Here is a 23,243-nt window from a genome sequence, read left to right as displayed (position 1 = left end):
TGACGAAGCAACGAAGAAGGCAAAACGGACCTGCAACGGAGAGAGCTGCGGGTTCCGAGGTGAGGCGGGATGTGTTACGAGCGTCGGCACGGAGGGTGTATGTCTCCGGGTGTTGCTGCTGTTGCTTTTCATTCTGCTTGCTCTCCTGCCAGGGGCTGCTGCCGACTCGCATCTCTGTTGTTGTGCCACCTTACATTCCAAATAATTGCCGAGATATTGTTACGGTCTGTATATACATTATCGTATACCGTCGTTGTGTACGTATTCAGACGTCAATTTGTATCGTAGACGTTTAGACAATGTTAGTTATTATGAAAATATAATGAGAAACATTAAAATCGCTACAAAATACGTTGTATAATATGTTTTACATCTAATGTTTTTGATTATTCAGGAATCGTATATGAAAAGTATCTGCTTTAATTCTTGCTCATTTCTTTCAGATTTCTTAAATCTTTCTTAGACTTAATTTAGATTTTCACGTTTTTCAATATAGCATTTAAAAAAAAATATATGTACTTTATTATGTACATATATTTTTTCCGAATATTAAAATAAGATAGAAATCAATTTCAAATTTTTAATTATTCGCTGTTTAACTTCATCATTAAAATAATAGTGTTATAGTTATGCTAGTACACGGTTACGATATTTGTGTTAAAGATGCGCCAGCGAAAATTCAATTAACTAAAAAGCAACTTATTACATATTTTGATCATTAGAATCATTAAACTTTTTCATAAAAATTATGATATGCAAACATATGATAATTGTCAGATCAACATACAGTTTATATCACTTGCACATCTTTAGCATGTTATATATACGATAGATAATTAATATCCTTATATAATAGAATGGACATTTATAGCATATAGCGTTACAACCATGATAAGACAAGATTATTTCGCAGATTATTGCACATGGTACTCTTATACAGTTCGTGTTAGCAAATAACCAGTGTTAGACAAGCATTGCATAATAATCGTATGCAGTTGATACCAGTTAATTAGTATAGGCACATTTTTAACGTTGGTTATCAATACCTACAACTCATAATGACAAATTAAGATTAATTAATCGTCAATTTTGTCGATTTTTCTCAAAGAAATTAGTACAACAATTAACAATATTGTTATAGTAAAGAAAATACTTAAATATATTTACATCTACATGCTATATACGAACAAGCTCTCAAATTAACAATCGTCGTTTTCGATAAATATTGCACATCTATATTTATGAACTAAGAAGAAAATATATTCGCAATCTTTATGTCAGTCAACGAAATTTTAATAGTGTTAATATCTTAAAAGCGCTGTTAATTTGCATAAAGCATATGTTAATCTTGTATTCTGCCTTTGCAAGCTAATAACGATCGAAGCCTTGCCTAATTTTTCTCGCACTATTTTAATTCTTTTTTGTTATTACATCAGAAAACAATCTGACTTTTTTGATTGCATGCGGAAAATTGTTTCGAGTAAAAATCTCCGAATCAAATGTCGTATAAAATGCGTTATAAAATAATAACAATCATCGATAATAAAATCACGATTCTATTAGCGTTATAATATTTTACAAAAGCACCATAAGAACTTTCCCACTGTCGACCGACAACGCATTCCATCACCGTAGACTTCTTCCTCTTTCTCTGTCTATCTATCTTTCCCTTAGCATTCATCTCTCTTCTGTACCTTGATATTGATGGGGCAGGCCGCTCCTCGGTCTCAAGCTGTCCCATAATGGCGAATCCAGACGAACGTTACGCTCCTGATCTTTTTTCTCTAAGCTCGCCGGCGATTCTTTTCTGACAAAATGCGAGCCAGAAACGCCGGCACTACTCGCCGGCCTAGTTATCAAATTACTCGAATACGGCAACGAAACCGACTTTACGCGCTCGAGTTTGTACGAGAATGCGCTTTGAGACCGATCCATCGACAGGGATCGTTTTTGTAACACGCTGGACAAGGTGTTCGCCCCTTTTAGACTTCGTTCGCTCATTAATTTCTGTTCACCGCCACTTTGGCTACCCCTGAGACGTTGCGGCGAGTAGGCAGGCGAATAGTCTAGCGATAGGGCGGCTTTCGACGATTCACGAGGGGTGTCCCCATGCTGTTAGTGAAATATCGAAAATTTGCGTCAATGGGCGAGCAGTATGTGAAGGGGTAGGATGGTTAACGCTAAGTCGAATCGTTTAAACTGCTTACTGAGTTACAATTACATCAGTTATGGTATTTGCGACAAGTGGTTTCGTTTAAACATGATATTATGTACAAACTGATATATCTAAATTCGAATAAATAAACACAAAAGAGGGGAAGAGTCGTTAATGAAAAGCGTAGGATTTTTACTAAATTTCATTAAAGCGCAACAAGCTCGCCAGGCGAAACACCATAATATGTAATTGCAGCAAAATAGAGTTAATCAATTAAGTAGTATACATAAGTGTGTTAATCACATTTGCTTTTCTTAAACGGTAAACTTCTTCTAAGCATAGAGCAATACCTTGAATTGTTGTTGCAGTCGATGTATCTCTTCCCTCGGTTCAGCGATCTCGTTGTCCCTACCTCTCAGAATCTGTATGGTATCGTTGATACCACCTTCATTCGTCTCTAGCACTAGATGCGCTCTCAATTGCTTATTTCTCGCATCTAATTGCATGATGTGCTGTTGCGCCTGGGTGAGTTGCTTGGACAGATTACCCACTCTCTCCTCTAATGCAGCGGACTCGACGCATTTCGACGAATACTTGGCGGACAGGGAAAGAATCTCTTGTTTTATCTCTTCCATTTCTTCCCTAAAAAGAAAAAAATATGTATTACTTTTTACATTTTACTCACAGTAACTAATGCTTGGGTGATATTTTTACATACTCGTGTTCCTTGTGTAGCACCCCGATATCCTCTCGAGCCTGCACTTGCTTGATAAACTCCTGCTTGAACTTGGCAATTTCCTTTTGTACCTCGTGTTCGTGCGCTTTTCTCATAGCGTCCAATGCAGCCAAAGTCGCTTGCGTCTCTTCGGAGAGCGCTTGTTCTTTATCCACTCTCAGACTCTCCAGCTCCTGTCGATGTTTCTCCTCCATTTCGGCGATGATACGTCTATGCGAGTTCTCCATAGCCAATAAACCTTTCTCGCATAATGCACGTAATTGCTTGATCTCTTCCTTGTACCGCTTCCGCGTCTCGGCGTCAGTGTCCAATTCGGCGCTTATAGATCGTTGATAGGCAGCTCTTAACTCATTCACATGAGCCGAATGTTCGGAATCCATCGCGTTGAGACGATGCTCCAATTTTCTGGCTCTCTCGCGTAGACTAGCTGCCTCTTGCTCGTATTGAGTCGTCAGAGACTGTCGCTGACTGTCCAATTCACCTTTGATGTCTATCAGATCCCTCTCCTGATTGCGCTTAAGCATCTCCAGTTCTTTATTATGTTCGGTAGTTATCTTCTGAAGAGTTTCCTGCAATTGAGTGCACGTCTGACACGATATATTGTTCATGTAATCATCCAGCTTCCTTATCTGTTCCCGTAAGTGCAAGCACTTCTCGCAAACGCTAGACCAATCCGCAATGCTGCTTGTCGATCTGGACCAAGCAGTATTGTCGATACTCATTCCTGCTTTATCTCTTATGCATTTGCTGAGTCCGGCTAGATCTTCTTCCAAGTAAAACAACGACTGACTGACATTTTTCAGTTGCTCCTTTGATTCTTTTTTCCCAGATATTCTATCTTCACATTCCTTGGTCAATCGTTGATAAAGGTAACTATACTCTGCATCGAGGATCGGATTACTTTGGAAGTCGTATCCTTCGTCATTCGTCAAACAGGAAACGATCTCTTCGTTTCGAATAAGACTAGATACAAAAGTCTCTCCAGGCAATGTCGTGATTGATTGCCGTGTAGTTTCCTGAAGGAGAGCGATTCTGGAGTCTATTAAAGCTTTGTGCGCAATCACGTCAGCGTAGTCTGTCAGCAACTGACGGGATTCATGTTTGGAATCGATCGCTGTTAACTTGTTCTTCTTCATCGTACGTAAACATTCCTCATAAGCCTCCGACAGCTCGTGTATGGAGACTTCCATTTCTTGACGTAGTCGCGTTTGTGCCGCGTCCACCCACGACTCTAATCTGACATTGTCCGCTCTGTCAAAGCTAAGACAAGTATCCATGATCGAAGTGACGTTTTGCTCGTACAGTTGACCGTAACGCATAATAACGTGAGACACTTCAGCCTGCACAAGTTCCTTACTTACTGTCTCTTGCGCTAAAGCCCACGCCTCGCGAATGCGTCTATCCTCGAGCAGTTTTTTATTCGATCCGCTAATTTGTTTGCTCGTGAGATCCTCTTGTTCGGATAGACTAAACGTCTCGAGAGCAAGAACTTCCGCGAGCTGTTGCAGTTTCGTGTCTTTGTATTTTCGCATAATCTCGTTGATCTCTCGCTGCTTCTGCAGTAAAAAGTTCAGGCTTTCACTGCGAGCCGCGTTCATCTCCTTCGATGTTTCCGTCAACGCGGAGACATGTCCTACCAGTACTAACTTATTAGCTAACACCTTAGTAAGATATTGAATATAATTGGTATTTTGGTATGTTTTGGGCTTAGTTCCATGAATCTTACGCTTTAAGCTTGAGGCAAGCTGACTAGTTTCGACCAATTCACTCAGAACGGCGCTCTTGTCTGTTGTGCGATTCAACGCACACTTTATCTGTCGCAGAATCACGGATTCGAATGCTATCCTCTCAGCAACGAGCTTCATCTTCTCCCTCTCGTCCAGCCGACCTTCCTGCGCCAGCGACTGCCGTCTCCTCGTGAGTTCGCTCAGTTTATCCTTAAGTATAACTTCTAGCCTAGATACCACTACTCCTACTGACTCGATGACTTGAGCGCTAGCTTGATTCTTCTTACATTCTAAGCACGAATCCAATATTTCATTTACGTCGCGTAAACACTTCTCGGCTTTATCCTCCGCTTGCGTTGAGCCGAGACACTTCTCTAATCGTCGCTTCGACTTCGATACCGCTCTCTCCAATTTCTTCAATCTTGCCAGCACCTCCAACGATATCTCGGAAGACCCGCTGACCTCGCTACATTCGCTAGAATCTTTCTCCACATCGCTGACCATAGTCTCAGCGACGTTTGCAACTTTTGTTTCTAAAGTGCTCAATCTAATCAACACTTTCATTGGTTCAGAGCTTGTCGCGCTATCTAAGGATTTTCTTCGAAGTTTAGTACGATCCAAATTTTTGTTTTCTCGTCTCTTCTCTTTTTTCAGATTAGGACTCGATTCCTTCGAGCTGTTGCCCGCTGAAACGGGGGCGCTGATGCTCTTACCCTTCTCTATAGCGCGGATCTTGTTTTCTAAATCCAATAATTTGTCTTCCACCTCTTGAGAAATCTGGAAAGATTCCCTTCCTTTGAGAGAGAGTGATCTTCTCTTGTCCCTGCTTTCGGCTTTTGTTAGTTTCTGTCTCAATGTCCTAACTTGCTTTTCGCTAGCGGCTAACTTGTTAGTCAGATCTTGAATTCTCGCTGCCATTAGCTGAATCTGTGCCTGATTGCTCTCGCTGACGCTAATTGCGTCTTGCTTATGAGCAAAGATTTCTAATTCCAAAACATCCTGTGTGGCATGAGCTTCTCGTAGCTCCTTCCTCATAGCTCGAATTTCCATAACAGCCTTCTCAAAACGGCCGCGCAACTCGTCATACTCTTCCATAACCCTATCACGAGAATAATACATCATATAAGTGATTACTGTTCATAATATATTGCTATTATATTTTACAATGCGCATTTACCTTTCCTTGTCTAATGTAGTCAAATCTAAATCCAACTCGATGTTAGTTAAATCGCTAAGCGAATCGAAGCTTCTCCCCCGTTCTCTCGAAGCAGAGAGTCCATTCTTCTCTTCCAATTCTCTTACTTTATTGTAAAGTCTTTCGTTTTCCTCAATACCTAGAGAAAAATAGATATTTAAGAAATAATTACATTATCAACTATTTTTATTTAAACCCTTAAACTAAATATTAATTAAAAAATATTATTTTAAGAAAGAGATATCTTTACCTTGCGACAATCTGTCGCTAAGAGTTGTTATTTCAGCTTGCAAATGCTCGACAGTTCTATGATTCGATGTCAACTCGTTCGTAAGCATTTCGCATCTCTCTGAAGTCTCCCTTAGAAGAGCCTCCGTCTCCAATAATTTGCATTCCAAGACTTCCTTGTCTCTATTGTACATTTTCTTCATTTTTTCCAGGTCATCCAGATCCTTGTTTCTCTGTTGCTCGGTCCTCTGTATCGTATTCAACAATTCTTCTACTTGCTTTTCCCTGATGGATGCTTCGGCCTTTTGCTGTCTTAGTCTAGACAGCTCTTTTTCTGCGTTTGCGATATCTGTTCGCGCCGCATTCAATTGCGACTTCAAACTTTCGATTTCATTCTCTTGACGCTCGACAATGACTAGTAGCGTACTCGGATGAGACTGATTCTGATCCAGTTGATCGCGCAGAAGCGACACCTGATTCTCCAGAAGCTCGACAATCAAAGGACTGTCATTAGCACTCGAAAGGCAGCTATTGTTCTGCAGGTGGCCATTGCTCTGTTCCTCATCTTCGCCAAGTTCGCAACAAGCCATCATCAAATCCTCCGATCTCACACTATCTAGGGTACTTCTCCGCGAGCTTGGAGGCGAACTTCGGCTTCTCTTGTAGACTCTCGATCTAGAACTCGATCTGGATCGAGCTTTCACCCTGGATAACGCGGTTCTCGTTAACGGCGGCGATGGTGGTAGCTCTGACCATTCATGATTTGCCGAATCCGACCAGCCAGAACCCTTGATAGGCCAATCGCCGTTCCTCAAAAGTGGCGGCGATACTGGCATCTCCGACCAATCGCCGGATTCTCTTCGTCCACCCTCGGAAGCAGTCCTATACTCTTCGTCGGACGAGAACAGAACCGATCTAGGCGTGATAGATGTCGAGGGAACGACAGAGTCTCTTTCACGATCCACGATGGATCTACAAGACAGATACAAATTTTATATATATGTAAGTTATATATTAAAATATTATACAATAGTCTATACTCACGTGGTAGGCGACTGCGGATTTGTCTCTTGCTGAGTGTCCGAGCAAACGGTAAGAGAATCCACATTACTGTCAGAATCAGGTAGATTGGCTGCTCTTTTGATAGCTGACATCCAGCTAGACCTGATACCAGCAGTCACTGCCGATAACACTGTAGTGCCCCTGTCATCCCAAGCCTGTCGAAAATTAAAACAATATGCATAATTTCCTTTCAAGCGAAAAATGTGGTTGTTTGATCCAATTTTTTTCAAACGTAAAAAATTGATATAAATCCCATTTCCTCGATTTTACATAATAATTAGTCTCGTTCTTAAAACCGGTATGAAAAATATAATCTAAATCTAATTAAAAAAATTATCTGTATATTTTAATTTTTCTATTTAAAAAAAAAGTTGCACTATAGAGTATAATAATACAAATATAATATATGATATATATTGTATAATCTTACAAAGCAAGAATAATTATATTCTGGAAAATATTTTTTTAGTACAAACACATGATATGACACATGACACTTACGACAGTTTGAAATCCATAATTCCGCGCGACCTGTAGCGAAGTGACCGCGGTGACAGTATTGAGGTCTATAACTCCGTCCATGATGCCCTTGTCCTCCGCACAGGGATCTCTATAATACATCAGTCCGCAACCTCTCAGAACAAACCAGTGCTTGTTCCATTCCTAGACAGAAAAACAAATTTCTTAAGAGACGCGCGCGAGAGATTACGTTCGCGAAGAAGACACGAGACGCACCTTATTCAAGCCTTGTTTCATTAGCCAGCCTTTCTTGATGTTTAACAAGTCCTCTGCCGGCAGATCAACTCTTAGCTCGGAAGTGGGTGAGTACCTGATGCCGGAAATATCTAGGCCGCAACCGTCAGGATCGCCTCTGATCTATATATGAAGCATTTTACATAATTATCTTGTTTTTATTCCTTATACCATTTCAATCATATTAATATTATTATTTCAACCTTTTAATTAATTTGAATAATTAGATTATAATACAAATCAGATAAAACTCTTCCTTTAATTCTTACAAAATCGAAAAAAAATGTGTTGCAAATAACGCAATGAGTAATTGTCATATGTTAAAACGCAAGACATGTAATTAACGATTAATAATGAATATCTTCCATATCTCTTTGCGTTACGTACAAGTTTATCTTGATGAGCCGCATTGACCGCGTCCACTACGTCTCTGGTTGGCTCCGAAGTTCTTGGTTTAATTCTCCTCACTCGTGGTTGCGTTAATGAAGCCGCTATATCCCGCAGCTTCCCTTCTCTTTCCCGCTCGTGCTCCAAAAGTATCCTCCGGCACGCGTCATCGTCTGTATAATATATTTATCTTATATTACACTATGTGATATTTCTGTCGTAATATAAGTTTTTCCTCGCGCGAATTTTATAAGGTATATATTATCATAATATAATTTATCTATAGCTATCCATCTATTCGTTTCTTTATTTCATTATTTATTCTCACGTGTCTAACAACGATAGTTCAGGATAGTATAAATTATAATTATGGTACTTAGAATTCCATGGACACACACAGAACAACCATCGCACGAGGTGAAATCGTTAAGCCGTCTTCCTGCATTCGTCGTTATCAAAATATTCGCCTCGGTACGTCTTGGCGAGTTAACTAATTAATTTCTTTTCCGCTTATAAGAGTGCCCTTCGTCCAACACGCTGACGCCGGTACGGGCAAACGACCACTTCGCATTAATTGACCGCCGACTAATTAATAACCTGGTTGCTTCTTGCTGCAGGAAGCATCAGAGAAGTGAAAGACTATCTTGCGCGCTTTCCTCCTTGTTTACCTTAGTAATATATCAAAATCAAACATGTCATCGTTATATTAATGGATATATGGAACATAAAAATTATCACAATTTATCTCTAAATATATATTAAATTAATAAAGAATAAAAAAAAATAAATAACGTAACTCAAAAATTAATGAATTGAAAATTAAATTCTACCAAAGTTAAAAAAAATATAAAATTAAATTAGCAATGGATTATGTTAAAGTAATTAAATAATCAAGACAAATAATTAAATAATTAAAATATACAAGATTTTTTCTTTTGAGAATTTTTATGAGAAGATCATGATGTGGCTAATAAATCGCGTAGATAAATTCCGCATCGGAATTTTTCATCAGACGCGATTAAAGCCGACTGAGGTTTTAATCGACGATCTGCTGTTTAAATCTCCAGATGATTCCGACGTTCCGATAAGACTCGCACGTTTCAATAATCCACGTTCGTAGTAAATTGTTAGCGAGATTGTTCTACGCGGATTTCGCATGCCTGCGATTTTTCTGAATTTTTCGCAACGCAATTTCTAAAGTATCCCGTCGTTCCTTCGACTTCAATCTAAATGAAATCTACGAATCGCGGTGCAACGTGCAAGCGATCGCAAATTTCCTACGTAATTATCCTATGCAATTCTATGGTGGATACTATCGATACTTTCTCGGAGAAAAAAATGATAGACTAAGATTTTATTATAAAAATCGCGTAAAAACGAATAGTAACAGACCCGATTTTTCTTGATAAGAAATCACACTTTGTGTGATTGTCATTATATGCAAGTAAGTTATTATTTAAATAATATGTATCTAAATTTGCACTATAATTCATAATTCTCTTGAAAAACATTTAATTTCATTAATGTAGTTTGCTATATGCCTAGCAATGTTTTATTAAACTATTGCGTTTGCAATATTAATTACGTCGAATAAAAAATAGGTCAGCTACCCGACTTAATGTGTCAGCTGTTGTTTCTTTTGCGAATTGCAAATCATCGTCATTGAGAATGTAAAATGCAGCGTCCTAGTTTCCATCCGTATCTAAACTAGTTTTAGCTGACTATTAAGAAAAACTTTCGACGTAATACGTGACAAAGCGAGACGAACATCTGGAAAGTTACTACTTCTAATTTAACTTTCATGTTACCTTGAAACACGTCTCAGAAATGACATATAATATTATTTGTAAATTATTCGCTATCAATCATCTACGTCCCAATTTTAATCTCGATACAGCGCAACGTAAATCAGTCCAAATGAGGCGATCAAACACAGCAATATATCTTCCTATCATCAGGTCTCTAATTATAATATCTTTACAGGATATATAATTTAATTGAACAAAATAAAATATTCGAAAAAACAAGTCACGATTTTAATATCATTCTCTTTAATAATTCAATCTCATTAAATTTTAAAATTCAACTATTTAAAAAATTCAGAATCGCGAACACACACAAAAAAAAACAATAAATCTTAATAATCGCGTTATGTCGAAAGTCACAAAGAATCGAGCAAATGTTGCATGTAATAAAAGAGTGAAGGAAACGTCAAAAACGGATAGATGACAATTTTATCTGTCAGAGGCATCGGATGCAGAGAGAAATGATGTCTCATCGAATATACCGACCTAGTTTCTCGCCGGAGGCCGTGCCGGTCGTGTCGCCGGTTCGTTCGCCCTGCTGATTCATCCTGCGCCTGGCCTTGTCCTCGGCACGGAGCTTGTCCCGGGTCGGCGGTGACGCGCTGCTGGCAGGTTGATCCCGATAGCTCGTCGATCTCGCGCCGTCGTTGGGGATCATCGGCGGCTTCTCGGTCAACGAGGCGATGCTGCTCGAGACGGTCGTCGAGGTCGTCGAATATACGGTGCTGCAAATATTGCCATTCAACGACGTCGTCGTCGTCGTCGTCGTCGCGGTTGTCAGGTAGCTTCCGCTGGAGCCATTCTCGAGGGACGCCACGGTATGCAGAGGTGACAAGTTGCTCCTAATCTCGGAGACGCTGTCCGTCTTACCGTTCGTCAGCACGCTATTGTTGGCGGTGCAGACGCTGGTCGTCACCAAGGACGGAGTAGACGAGAAGACGGAAGAGCAAAGGTCTGACGTTCCGCTCTCTGGGATCCACGCGCTGCCACGAGGCTCTGATCGACAGCTGTTGAAGCGCGGTCGCGGTGGATTTGGCGCGTTACCTGCGACGATCAAGTTCAAATGTTAGCTTTTGAGGATATTCAGTCGACCGATGCAAAGGCTGTAAAACTCTTCACGGAGGACACGAAAGAAAAATCAAGCACTTTTTACAAAAAGAATTCTAATAGAGAAATTTTTAAGCGAACTTGGAAAATAAATATATCAAGAAACACGTATATGTGACTTGACTCGAGTCAAGTTGCTGTAATCTCTCGAGAAAAATAATTGTGATAGATCTAATTAGGCAATTAGAGGGAATGAGAACTTCTTTAAGCTTGACGCTAGAGATAACGAGGTGGTACGTAATAATAATTATGTATTATGAAGAAGATATCTACTTTCTCCTTCGCGCGCCAACATTATCTTTTTGTTATTTATATCCACTACTGTCACACGCATTTCGTGTTTACCACGTTGGTTAAATTGTTGCACATTCGTTTGCAACTCTCGTTACATCAAATTGCTTGCGTAAAAAGACCCTTGTCTGTGCAATATTACTGTTCCGTAGAGCGAAATGACTAAGCGAGGTAGTAATTACGCCATCGTTAACTACTGGCGTGGACATATCTACGCATACGTGCGTATTACTGTAAAATCTGCATAACATGAGCAGTAGGCATACTCACTTCGAATCGTCGGCGTAACTTGCAGAATCGTTGTCTGTCCACCGGGGAAGGTTGCATTTCGCTTATGCCGACCCTGAAAACCACAGAACGCAAATCATGAAGAAATTGCGATGGAATATTTCCACACATTCTATTATTAGAACCCTCGAGCGTTCCTTTTCGCCGTTCACGTATCTCGGCTGATTGGATAATCGATCTGGAAAGCGATCCGCGAATAATTACGTTTATCCTCAATCATAATCGTGAAAACATCACGAAAGATATTTAATCAAATTTAACCAAGAGATATTCAGTGTCAATCAATACTATGTATACACTCACTCTAAAAGAAAGTGGTATACTTAAAATTTGGATAAAAATCAAATTTCAAATGACGATAACTTTGTAAATAATAAAGATAGGAAGATTTCTAAAAAAGAAAAATAAAGCTTGGAATCTGTACTTTAAGAATCTATTTATTTCAATGTGGCGAGATAAATTTATTAAAAATGGTGGATGACAAAACGAAAAGATGCAAAATTGAAAGATAATGATTCGCGTTTGCCAAGGCACATGGCATGAGTCAAATGTCGCAACTCAATGGGATAAAAAGCATATGATAGTACGGAGTCTCCCCTTTAAAATGCTTTTTTATTCATCTCAATACGATAATTTTTCGCCGAGATATTTGCATTTGAATAAAAAGGCAGCTTTTTACTTTAAATATGAATAACTCTGCGAAACATCATCGTATCAAGATGAATAAAAAAGCATTTTAAAGAGGAGACTCTGTATTATCGTATGTTTTTTATTCCATTAAGTTGCGACATTTGACTCACGCCGTGTGTCTTGACAAACTCGAATCATTATCTTTCAATTTTGCATGTTTTCGTTTTGTCATCCGCCATTTTTAATAAATTTATCTCGCCACATTGAAATAAATAGATTCTTAAAGTAGAGATTCCAAACTTTATTTTCATTTTTTAGAAACCTTGCTATCTTTATTATTTACGAAGTTATCGTCATTTGAAATTTTATTTTTCTCCAAATTTTAGTGTACTGCTTTTTTGGAGTAAGTGTTTATTTTTATCATTTATATGTATCTATATATATATATATATATTATTGATTAATTCGCGAATCATCTATTAATGGCAGATTCCTGTTCATTTGAAGACGATTTTTTCCTCAGCGAAAATGTCGAGAGAGAAGCCATCATTTTTTGCATGTTCCCAATTTTTGTCATTATGTATCTTTGCAACGAAGCCCCAAATTAAAATTCCATTAAAGTAATTTCTACTTGAAAATAATTGAAGAATGTGGTTTTGTTAATATTTTATTTCTACAAGACTTATCCTTTATTTTCAATGCTTATAATTCAAAAATAATTGATGCCTCGATATTTTCGTTGAGGAGTAATCATCTCCAAATAATCCCAGGAATGCGCCATTAACAGATAATTTGCAAATTTCGGCACACCCTGATATATATATATACACACACACCATACGATATTGTTTTTATCTCAAATGATATCTCAAATTAAAAAAAGTCACGGCTGTAAGACTTCGCAAAGCCGTCTCGAGGTGCAAAGCAATTGAGTCCCCTTTGCGCAAACAACGTGGCGATTCCAAGGACAATAGAGAGAATAAGATGAAGAGGAAGGTGGGTAATTGCAAAAAAATGTGGAAAATAACGCGGGAGCAATGTTTTTCCTCCACGTTCACCGCGCTAAATGTCGCGTATGCATCTTGCCTTGGCCTCGTAACATAATCGTTCGTTTACACCAGCGGGTCCACGACGAGGTGTAGCCGTTTACCGATCGATCATATTGCTTGCATAATGGAATTAACGTGCGCGCGTAGCCGTGTAATCTCGTACGAACAATGCCAGATGGGATCCTGAACGATTCTTGAGCGCGAGGACGATTGATCGATTGTGCAGCCGACGCGAAACCCGCGCGAACGCAGAAAACACTTCATTCTGTTCTCTCTGAAGAGATAATTATCGAGCCATTGCCTTGGATGCGCACAAAGAGTACTGAATATGAAGAAGGAGATGCTTTTTGTCTGAGAATTACACGAGCTTCAGTACGCACAAGCGCTGTAATACATAATTTATTGTAATTTACAACGCGGCTTTACAAGATGATATTTACATATTTCGAATTTTTTTTTCAATTACTCTCCAATTCGAAAAATATTTGATAAATAATTTAAATAAAATTTAATTTAAAATGTATATGTATTATACAATAATACAAAATGGCAAAAATACGGGATATGTCGAAATTTGGAAAGTAGATTTTTGAACGCGTATATCGAATAAAATATCTATCCTTCGCTAAAGGACGTGGATACACGATAGTATGTTATATCGCACGCGTCACGATGTAATAACTCATGTTTCGCGTTTTGTACCAGAAGCCGAATGAAGAGATATATTTCTCCGCTCGCCGATCGATCATGTCTTCTTGCGTAATTTCGCAGCCGAGCAATCCGCGGTGTTGTTACGGAGTTCCGAGCACTGTAACGAACGACGCAGCTTTTGAGCGATTCGATTTACGGCGTCTAATTGATTGGAAGGTCCGCACGAGCGGACACCTCCCTATGTAATCGAAAAAGGTTGAACAATTACAACGGGGAAATGTCGGTCCGGTCCAAATTTTATCTCGACAAACCGCGATTTGTATGTTGCGCAACAAATATACACACGACATAAACATACACATATGTACGATTTGTAAACCTTGAATCGTCGACACGCAGAGCATTCTAATAACTGCCTTGCATAGCTGCATGGAATATCAAAAGTTTCAAAAATTGTCTCTCGTGTATCTTATCAATAAATCAAATTCTCATAATTATTAATAAAATTATTAATAAAAATATAGGTACAAGAAAATACTATAAAGGATCTTAATTAAAATCCTGAGAACGCGTTACAATAAAGAAAATTTAAATACTTAATTGTTAACTATTATAGCAACATGATGCATTGACATGTCATAATTAACAGAGTAGTTAAAGTAATTTCACGTAATAGAGGAGAGTTCATTCTCAACCTGGTTCGCCGCAGACTTCAGCGATTGGCGAGTAAAAGGATGCTCCATTTGTTACCAAACGCTTTCCGTCGTCAGCTGAATAATAACGCTCCGGCGCGACGTTAAGCGACGGTGAAAAGAGAAAACGCCGAGAAGAGGCCCCTTTAGAGATCGCGAAAAGACGAATGAATCGCAGGAAGCGGCCAATCGACTCGACTGACAACCCCCGAGAGACGCGCAAAGTCCCGTGACAAGTCGCGGCGCAAGTCCCTACCGGCGTTATTGTCGGCGTAATGAGCGCCGCGGTATGCATCGCCGATTATGCGAGACAGCATCGGCAGTTTCGCCGTAGCTTACGCTATTTTTTTCAAGGCCTTTTCAAGCGACAGGCACAATCACACTCAATAACCGCTTCATCATGCGAAAGCGCTCGCCCGCCTCGTTTATGAACTCGACGCGCATTTTTATACGTCGCGTTCTGTCCTATATCGTCGCCAATTATGCGACATATATACAATGGTCATTTTTATATAATAGAACAAGAATATTTTAGCTTAACTATCGTCTAAAAATAACAAAATTATTTAATTGTAGTTTAATTTAATTTCCCTCCCTCTGATTGAGATTCCGAAAAGAAATAGAGAATCATATTTAAAATTAATTACATGTTAATATTACGCAATTTTTTAAGGATGTATATTTTTAGACGTCTCCCATACATCCTTAACTATTTATGTTAAACGATTTATTGTAAAATAAGGGGAAAATAAATCGAAAAATAAGTGATAATAAAATCGTTTAAAGATCGTTTAATATATCGTAATTTTGCGACAGACATTAAAAGGCTAAACGCGCTGAAATAATCGATGCGATATTCTTCGGAACTCTCTTTCGCTCTCGTAACTCTCTTGTTACATCGAATAGGTTTCTGCTAGCATGCTGAAGCCCTATTAGAGTTAATCCCGTGGACGCGAAAAGACGTCACAGGCGAGGGAATGATTCTTGTGCGCGTAACAAGCATGACGCAGGAGAGGATGTATTATGGCACGTAATGATTATGCGAGAGCACGCGCAATCAGCCAACATTCTGCGCGTTTCTACCATTCGCGTGACTCCGTTCTTCTCGCGCGTTGCCCCTTTCGGAGAGAGAAGACGCGTATAATACGGTATCGATGCGGCCTCGCCGCTGCGTATACTCCGTAATCGACGTAAAATTAAATTCCCTAATGATACACGTAAGATGCCATTCTATATCGCAAGTGTACGTTAGGTAGGACGCACAGGATTCTTCGACCGAGTCATCTTCTCCAATCGATATTTCCTTCATAATTTCATGCAGAAATTGGATTGCGCCTTTCACATTTCATAACGGTTTCCGGTGCATTTCATTAAGCTGCACGAAATATATTGAGAGAGAGAGAGAGAGAGAGAGAAAGGCACGATTTTTATTTTATTTATAATTATTACCAAATTTTCTTTGATATATTCCTTTGGAATTATTTTGATAAATAACGCAAATAAATTTTTTCCAAGATATGGAAACGAAAAATGGATTGTATATTGACATTAGGACCAACTTTGTTTCGCGAATACACCTGGAGAACGTCCTGGCTTCTTGTACGATTTTCATTTAATTTATAATTATTATTAAATTTTCTTTGATATATTCCTTTGGAATTATTTTGATAAATAACGCAAATAATTTTTCCAAGATATGGAAACAAAAAATGGATTGTATATTGACATTAGGACCAACTTTGTTTCGCGAATACACCTGGAGAACGTCCTGGTTTCTTGTACGATTTTCATTTAATTTATAATTATTACCCAGTTTTTCTCTGGTATATTAATTTCGAAATACTTGGATAAATGACGCAAATATTTTTCAAAATATGGAAACGAAAAATGGATTATACATTGACATTAGAACCATATACCGACCTTGTTTCGCGAATACACCTGGAGAACGTCCGTCCACCACCTGGTCTCTTCGCGGCACGTGCCTTTGACGAAGGTCGCACCCTCCGGCGAGGTCACGGCCAGGCTGTAAGGATGCCCGGTGACGTCCTCGGCCGCAGGCCACCTCCAGGACGCGGGTCATGTCGATCCTCGCCTGTGGCACCGTTTCGGGCTGCAACGATAAGAGAAACGAAATCCAACGTTAGACATTATGATTCATATCGCAGGAAGAAAGCGTTCTACTTCGCACGGTGAAGATTACGAGTCGAGTTAGCGTAATTGGCCGTCAAATTAAACAAATCTCCGAGCCGAGCAGACGGATATTGCGGAGTATTCGCTTGTGCAAAAAACCAACCGTATAATAATAAGACACCCAACATATCGCTCGCACATTGTAAATGCATGCACAAGTCCATTTCGTATGCGCGAAAGTGTGTAATATGGCAGTGATTACGTGCCATCTGCGTGTCACGTGTGTCCTCGTGCTTATTATAAGCTATACGGAACGTATAAACGAGGACGCTGGCAATCATCGACGGATAGCGATGCGACGCCACTTTTATCACCCTCGGTCTCTTTTTTTCTCCTGTTCGTCGGCCATTTCGCGAAATTGCACGTGCATTACGCATCGCATTTGGTCGATTGGGTTACACGAGGCTCACTCGCTGCACCGGAAACGTATCATTTCAGCGCGATAGGTGTGAGAGCATATATGCATATACCGGTTGGCAGCAGCAGCCAGCCAGCCGACCACGTATTTTCCCTCGGCCGTAAAAGCCGGACGGCAGGAATGACGAGCCTTATTGCTATTCCACTTCGCTCCTCGTAAAACGAAAGTGAGTCCCGTCGCATCGGTGTGCGATCGCGCAATTGCCGTCAATTTGAGAAGAGGGGAAACTTACACGGGACACTAACGGGCGAAAGGAATATTCGCGAAGGGAACGGGTAATGCGAGAGATGAGTTGCACGCTGATCAAAGCACAACCGTGGTTCTGCGTGTGACTGCTGCGGGCAGTTTTGCCCGCGCAAAGTGTGCATCTACCCGGGGAATGTCACCGCAATGCAATCGTCGGTACTTTACGGGAACGAGCCTATCTACCTGCGTCGGACAGATTGAGTAATACTCGGGCTACGAAACGAGCAATAAAGACTAATGGCTGACTTTTTAGTAATAAATTGAACGATAATGAAAGGAAATGAGTAACTTTGCGTCGTTATGTGTAATAATGATATCATTATCGTGCAGTCTCGATGTAAATTACTTGCATCAAACATTCATATATTCAAAAAATTTATATATTTTGCGTACCAAATATATCTTGAATATCGTACTGCTTTTCAAAACAAACTTAAAGCTTACATTTATTCACAGAAAAAAAGGAATCCTTGATTCAAGTATATTTTTATTCCTGAACGCTATTTGATTGATTTAAGCATATATTGCTCTTTGTAATCGGCAAGTTTTCATTTGCCTTAATAATAAATAAGTTTGTGTATATTTTATCCTTAAGATATATTCTTGTTTTAAAAATCGCATATGATAAAAACAAACTTAGTCACATTTGAACTAAGAATTATTATATATATTTGAAAGTACCGCTTATATCCGATGCACACTTGTCACTTGTCCTTGCAATATTTATAAATAAATTTCAGCTTCAACCAAGAATATTTTACACTTTGTTTTAAGGATAAATTATCCTTTATCCAAAATTATTTATATTTGGCGCTATTATAAGGATAAAATATACTCGAATCAAGGCATATTTGCATTCTCTCAAGGATACTGTTTTTTCTGCGTTTAGAAATTAAAAGAATCCGAAGTCGTTCTGTAAAAACGCAAAGTTATTTGTACGCACGTCGCGAAACAGCGCGTATAATTCAAAAAGGAACGCGCTGCAATTTTTCTCGCGCTCGAGCAGCGACATTATTTTTGAAACGCGAGAAGTTCATTTGCGCAGCGCATCATCTTATGCGCTCGGCGTTTTGCCGCGCCTACATATATTCTTCTTCCTTTGCCGTTCGCCACTCGCGTCGGAATAATGCAAAAATTTGCATACGAAAAATTCCTCCGCTTATAACCCGCTTAATTAATCGCGGAAGACGAGAGAGGGTGAAAGCTCACGCAGGAAAAATTTATAAACGTGGAAAATTCGCAACAGAATAACGGCAACAATAATTAAAAGATTAATTTTCTTATTTAATTCAATTTCTTTTTTAAAAATTCAAATTTTACATCCCTCATCTGCGTTTCAAACCAAGATCAAAGGACTCTGGATTGCGAGCAAGAAAGGGTGTGCGAAGAACAAACGCCTGGGAAAATATAAAAAAATGTTCAACACTGCTGCTCCCACATATACTTGCCTCTGTGGCAACAAAAATGTGAAAGACTTTGCAGATAGATCTCGCGTCTACGAGATTAACATAAAGTTTTGCATAACAATACTAGACCATTCAATAGAGATATAACTCGACGTTTATGAATATTACATATTACGAAATTACAATCACGACTATTCCGCGATTCGCGATGATTCGCGTACGCGATGCTCATCATTTGATGAGCTCGAAAACGAGAGTAAAAAAATGTAGATTGTTTTTTTTTTTTTCATCGGGTCACGCATTTCGCGTTAAGCTCGAGGTATGCGTAAGTAAGGCGGTTACGTTCGCGCAGAACGGACAAGTGTGAAAGAAAATCCGTGACGCATTAAGTCCGCATCGCGGCACGAGCCTCTATTAAGGCTACCACATGCCCTCGGATTATGCTGGGAACAGACGAAGGGATGCGTCCAACGGGGCGATACATCACGGCCCATGTCGGCCGTTACGTACACAAGACCGCCCTGCTCACGGTTTTTGTTCGCCGGACGTGTTTATTGGCAAGAAGTGGGTCGGCTCTTTTGGTCGGCTTTCCGTCTGCTTATTAAAGAGAGAATGGATTGTATCACGCGGAATTACTGCTACAATTTTGCATACGCGTCGAGAACGGCTGATTCTTAACATTAGCGCGGCCTGTTGCTCAAATTTTTCCCGCGAGATTTTTTTAAGCAATGTTATTGCGAAAACTATTACGTATGTTGAATTGAGTATAAGATGTAAAAATTTATTAAACCGGGTTTAAAAAGCATTATTTAATTAAATTGAAAAAAATATTAATAATTAGGTAATATCTTTTCACTGATATTCTCGTTTGTATATTTGTTCGCTTGAATTGGAGTCGATTTTAAAGCAAATGTGACCGGATAATAATTAATGTAATTAATTTTAATTTAAATGGAATTGGAAAGATTCTTCGAAGATAATTCACATATTTTTGTTCAGAAAGTGCAAGATGATCGAAAATTGATTGTAAAATAACACGATATCGATATCAAGGCAGGTGAAGGTAAACTTGAGGAAGAAACGGAAGGAGATACGTCTGAAAAATAAAACAGATGGTCTGTGCCACACGAAATCTGCTCGATTACACGGGTCCTTCGTGACCTGGTTGCGGTCTTGCCCGGGGAAGATAAGATCCGCATGGTTCTCATGTAAAACACGAGTTGTCGCGCCTCACGATGGTCGCGACGGTCTCTCATGGCGTTTCTTCTTTTCGTGAGCTTCCTTTCCCGTCTACACATCCGTCTCTTTCGCACCGTAATATCTTTCCCGTGTCTGCCTTTACTTCTCTCCGCAAGAGCAAATCTTCGCCTTTGATCTTCTTCTTCCTCTGCGACGTGCCATGCAAACATAGCCGCAGGACTTGGCCAAACTGAGAACTATACAGAAGACTACTCGTCTTCGGTACTGTACAATCTCCAAGGTCGCTTCTGACGGATGTCTCGAATCGTTCGGGATGACATAAGCATTCCCCAGATTTATTTTCCACTTTAATGTGCGCGTTCTCTTTCGTACAAAGTTCTCTCTCCATACATCAATTCTACAAAGAATAATCGTTTCTTTTTGTGGCAGAATAATTTCAATATAGCCGTATAAAAAATCTGTAGATTCAACAACTTAACAAGAGACGTTCTATTAAACATATCGATATAAAAAACCGTCTGCAAACGCGACTGTAATTCATATTAATTAAACGTAGACGGCTAAATTATCATCTAAATTCGGCTATTAAAGGAAGCAAAGCTTTCGCCTTGAGACCTTCAACTAGCTCATGACCCCTCTTCCGTCATCGACGCCGAATCCGCGTCTACATCGTGGGATCTCGCGTGAGAATTTCTCGCGGACGACGATTACGCTCGCTTCGAAGACTTCGAGCAACACCGACGTGTAAATCTCGACGCGTCGTTAAAGACAACCCAAGATGGAAATTTCGAATCCGCCTGACTGTATCAGCCGAGCGTTAAGCTTCGTCGTTAATAATCCTCTAAGTGGCATTAACGGCAGCTCGTTTCCTGTTTCTGCCGCTGATTCCTCCTATCGTTCCAGAAGAGTGAACGAGACATTTACCAGCCGCAACGTGATTAGAATGCTGATAATGTGATTTTGGAATATAGCACGAATTAAGATAGGACGAGACATCCATTTTTTAAACTCGGAATAAAAATTCTGAAAAAGTTTCTCATTTGGTACATCATCGAAAAATATATAACAGGGAATTAAGATAGGATGAGACATCCATTTTTTAAACTCGGAATAAAAATTCTGAAAAAGTTTCTCATTTGGTACGTCATCGAAAAAGATATAACAAGGAATTTCCTAAATTATAGCTTAAGACTATTAATTAGCATAATTAAAATTGAAGAATGGTATATAATATTTTGTGACGTTATATAATCACTAAAAGCTAATCCCCGCTTATATCGTTTAATTTGTTCGTGATAAAATTGAAAGAATAAATCTTCTTGATATTTTATAGAGAGCCGAATATTATATCGACTTCTCTCGCAATAGATAGAATCCACCACAACTTGATATGACTTTGCACATTCCGTTCCGAAAGTCTCGGTCGAAAACTGGTCGAACGGCAAAAGTGTTTATTGGAATATCGACCAGCGCGTGCGTGTTTAATCGACGTAAGGAGGTATTTATACGTATATAATTGCCGAAGCCTCGTTAATTGCTCCATCCGGAAAGTGCATACCTTGAGGCATTAATTTGTCGGCCGTCGATGTTCGCGTGGTTATTCTCGGCCCTGGATCTTATCCGCCCCGAGACTCCAGACGAGTCTGGAAAATCAAGAGGAATCTCATCGTCAGGAGACACGGAACGATCCGGTAACTTTTCAACGGCGGAAAACAGGTCCTGCTGGTGCGCGTATCTTCGCAAGCGATCGTATCACAAACGGAAAAGATCGATAAAACTGAAAGTCATCAGACTTGCACTTGGGAAGCTATCTTACGCGGCGTCTCGGGTACATTCGAAAGGCTCATCGATCTTTCAAATTATGCCGAGCGAACTCGATCGATTTAAAGGGACAAATTTAACGCGCAATATTGTCGGAAAATTTGCTCGCGAAGAGCAAAGGTTGGAAGAATGATTAGAAATACCATCGGACTCTCTCTTTCCTCGCACGGCAATTCCTCCCCCGACGACGACGTGACGGAATGCGTGAGAATGCGTGAGGAGAGGGATCTTATATATTCTCTGCATATCGTATCATGTGCAGACGAGAGGAGGTGATTCATTTCCTCCTTCTTTGAAAGAATCTTTAAATTGAGGCTCGCTGTAGCAGAACGTATTAAAATGTAAAATAAGATCTAATCCTCTCTGCGAAATGTGACAGCGATTTTAAATTCGTTTTCTTAATGTAAAAATATATTAGCTTCAAATGAGATCGCGCAGGTACGTCAACAAATTAAGGAACCAAAAATTAAATATTTGAACATGACTTGGAAAATAAATTTTTTCAAATATGTCATATAAAGATATCGAGAAATATCGATACATATCTCTTGTTAAATTTGGCCAAAGCAATAATGAAAACTATATCAATAGATAACTTCAATTATCTCACGATGCACTTTACACATTTATCGCGCTAAAAAATAGATCTCTTCTCGTCTGGCGAAAATAAAAAGACTCGCGGGAAAAAAAAGAAAAGGAAAAAGCAAATTAATTCGATGAATTCGTTGTCGAGGAAAAATAAGAACATCGTTTAGAAACAGCGATCGTTTAAGGGAACATCCTAAAGGCGGAGTACCAGCGGAGCAAGACTATCTACGATCAGCTGGCGGTGGGCTCGTCCGTCCGTACCGATTCAACGTCCGCTTTCAATTAGCTGTCGTATGGGTGATCCGCAAACTCGTGCGCGCGAGCGGTCGACCGCCGTGTAATCACCCGCCAGTCATCAACGGGAATACGATTTCTCGATGATTACCGGCAACTGCAACGTAGGGACTCGCGCAGCGGGATCGAAGAGAGAGAGAGAATCGCGGGGCGGAAAGAAAGAAAAATGCGACGGGGATGATGATGAAGGGAAAAGAAATAGGGAAGATGAAAGAAGGCAATCGCGGCTCCCGACACGGACGAAATATCTCGATAACGCCACGAGAGAGATCCGCGAGATCCCTCCCTCACAATAACTCTCTGTCTCATTGTTTCTCTTCC

General features: G+C 39.7%; 1 protein-coding gene across 1 annotated transcript in view; it reads right to left on the bottom strand.

The window, feature by feature from the left end:
* osp (myosin phosphatase Rho interacting protein outspread) overlaps window positions 1-23,243 on the bottom strand; it is a 177,195-nt gene that overhangs the window by 2,204 nt on the left and 151,748 nt on the right. The window contains 14 exon segments of the mRNA XM_029318271.2: window positions 31-189; window positions 1,695-2,112; window positions 2,506-2,797; window positions 2,874-5,717; window positions 5,796-5,952; window positions 6,064-7,013; window positions 7,086-7,258; window positions 7,605-7,766; window positions 7,839-7,979; window positions 8,244-8,416; window positions 10,535-11,092; window positions 11,717-11,789; window positions 16,680-16,814; window positions 16,816-16,869. Coding sequence (XP_029174104.2) covers window positions 31-189; window positions 1,695-2,112; window positions 2,506-2,797; window positions 2,874-5,717; window positions 5,796-5,952; window positions 6,064-7,013; window positions 7,086-7,258; window positions 7,605-7,766; window positions 7,839-7,979; window positions 8,244-8,416; window positions 10,535-11,092; window positions 11,717-11,789; window positions 16,680-16,814; window positions 16,816-16,869 — 6,289 coding nt within the window.

Source organism: Nylanderia fulva, unplaced genomic scaffold, assembly GCF_048542155.1.
Source record: "Nylanderia fulva isolate GAGA-0341 unplaced genomic scaffold, ASM4854215v1 Scaffold2, whole genome shotgun sequence".
In the NCBI taxonomy this organism is placed as follows: domain Eukaryota; kingdom Metazoa; phylum Arthropoda; class Insecta; order Hymenoptera; family Formicidae; genus Nylanderia; species Nylanderia fulva.
Note: the sequence above shows the minus strand (reverse complement) of the source record. Positions and strands in the feature narration are given on the sequence as shown.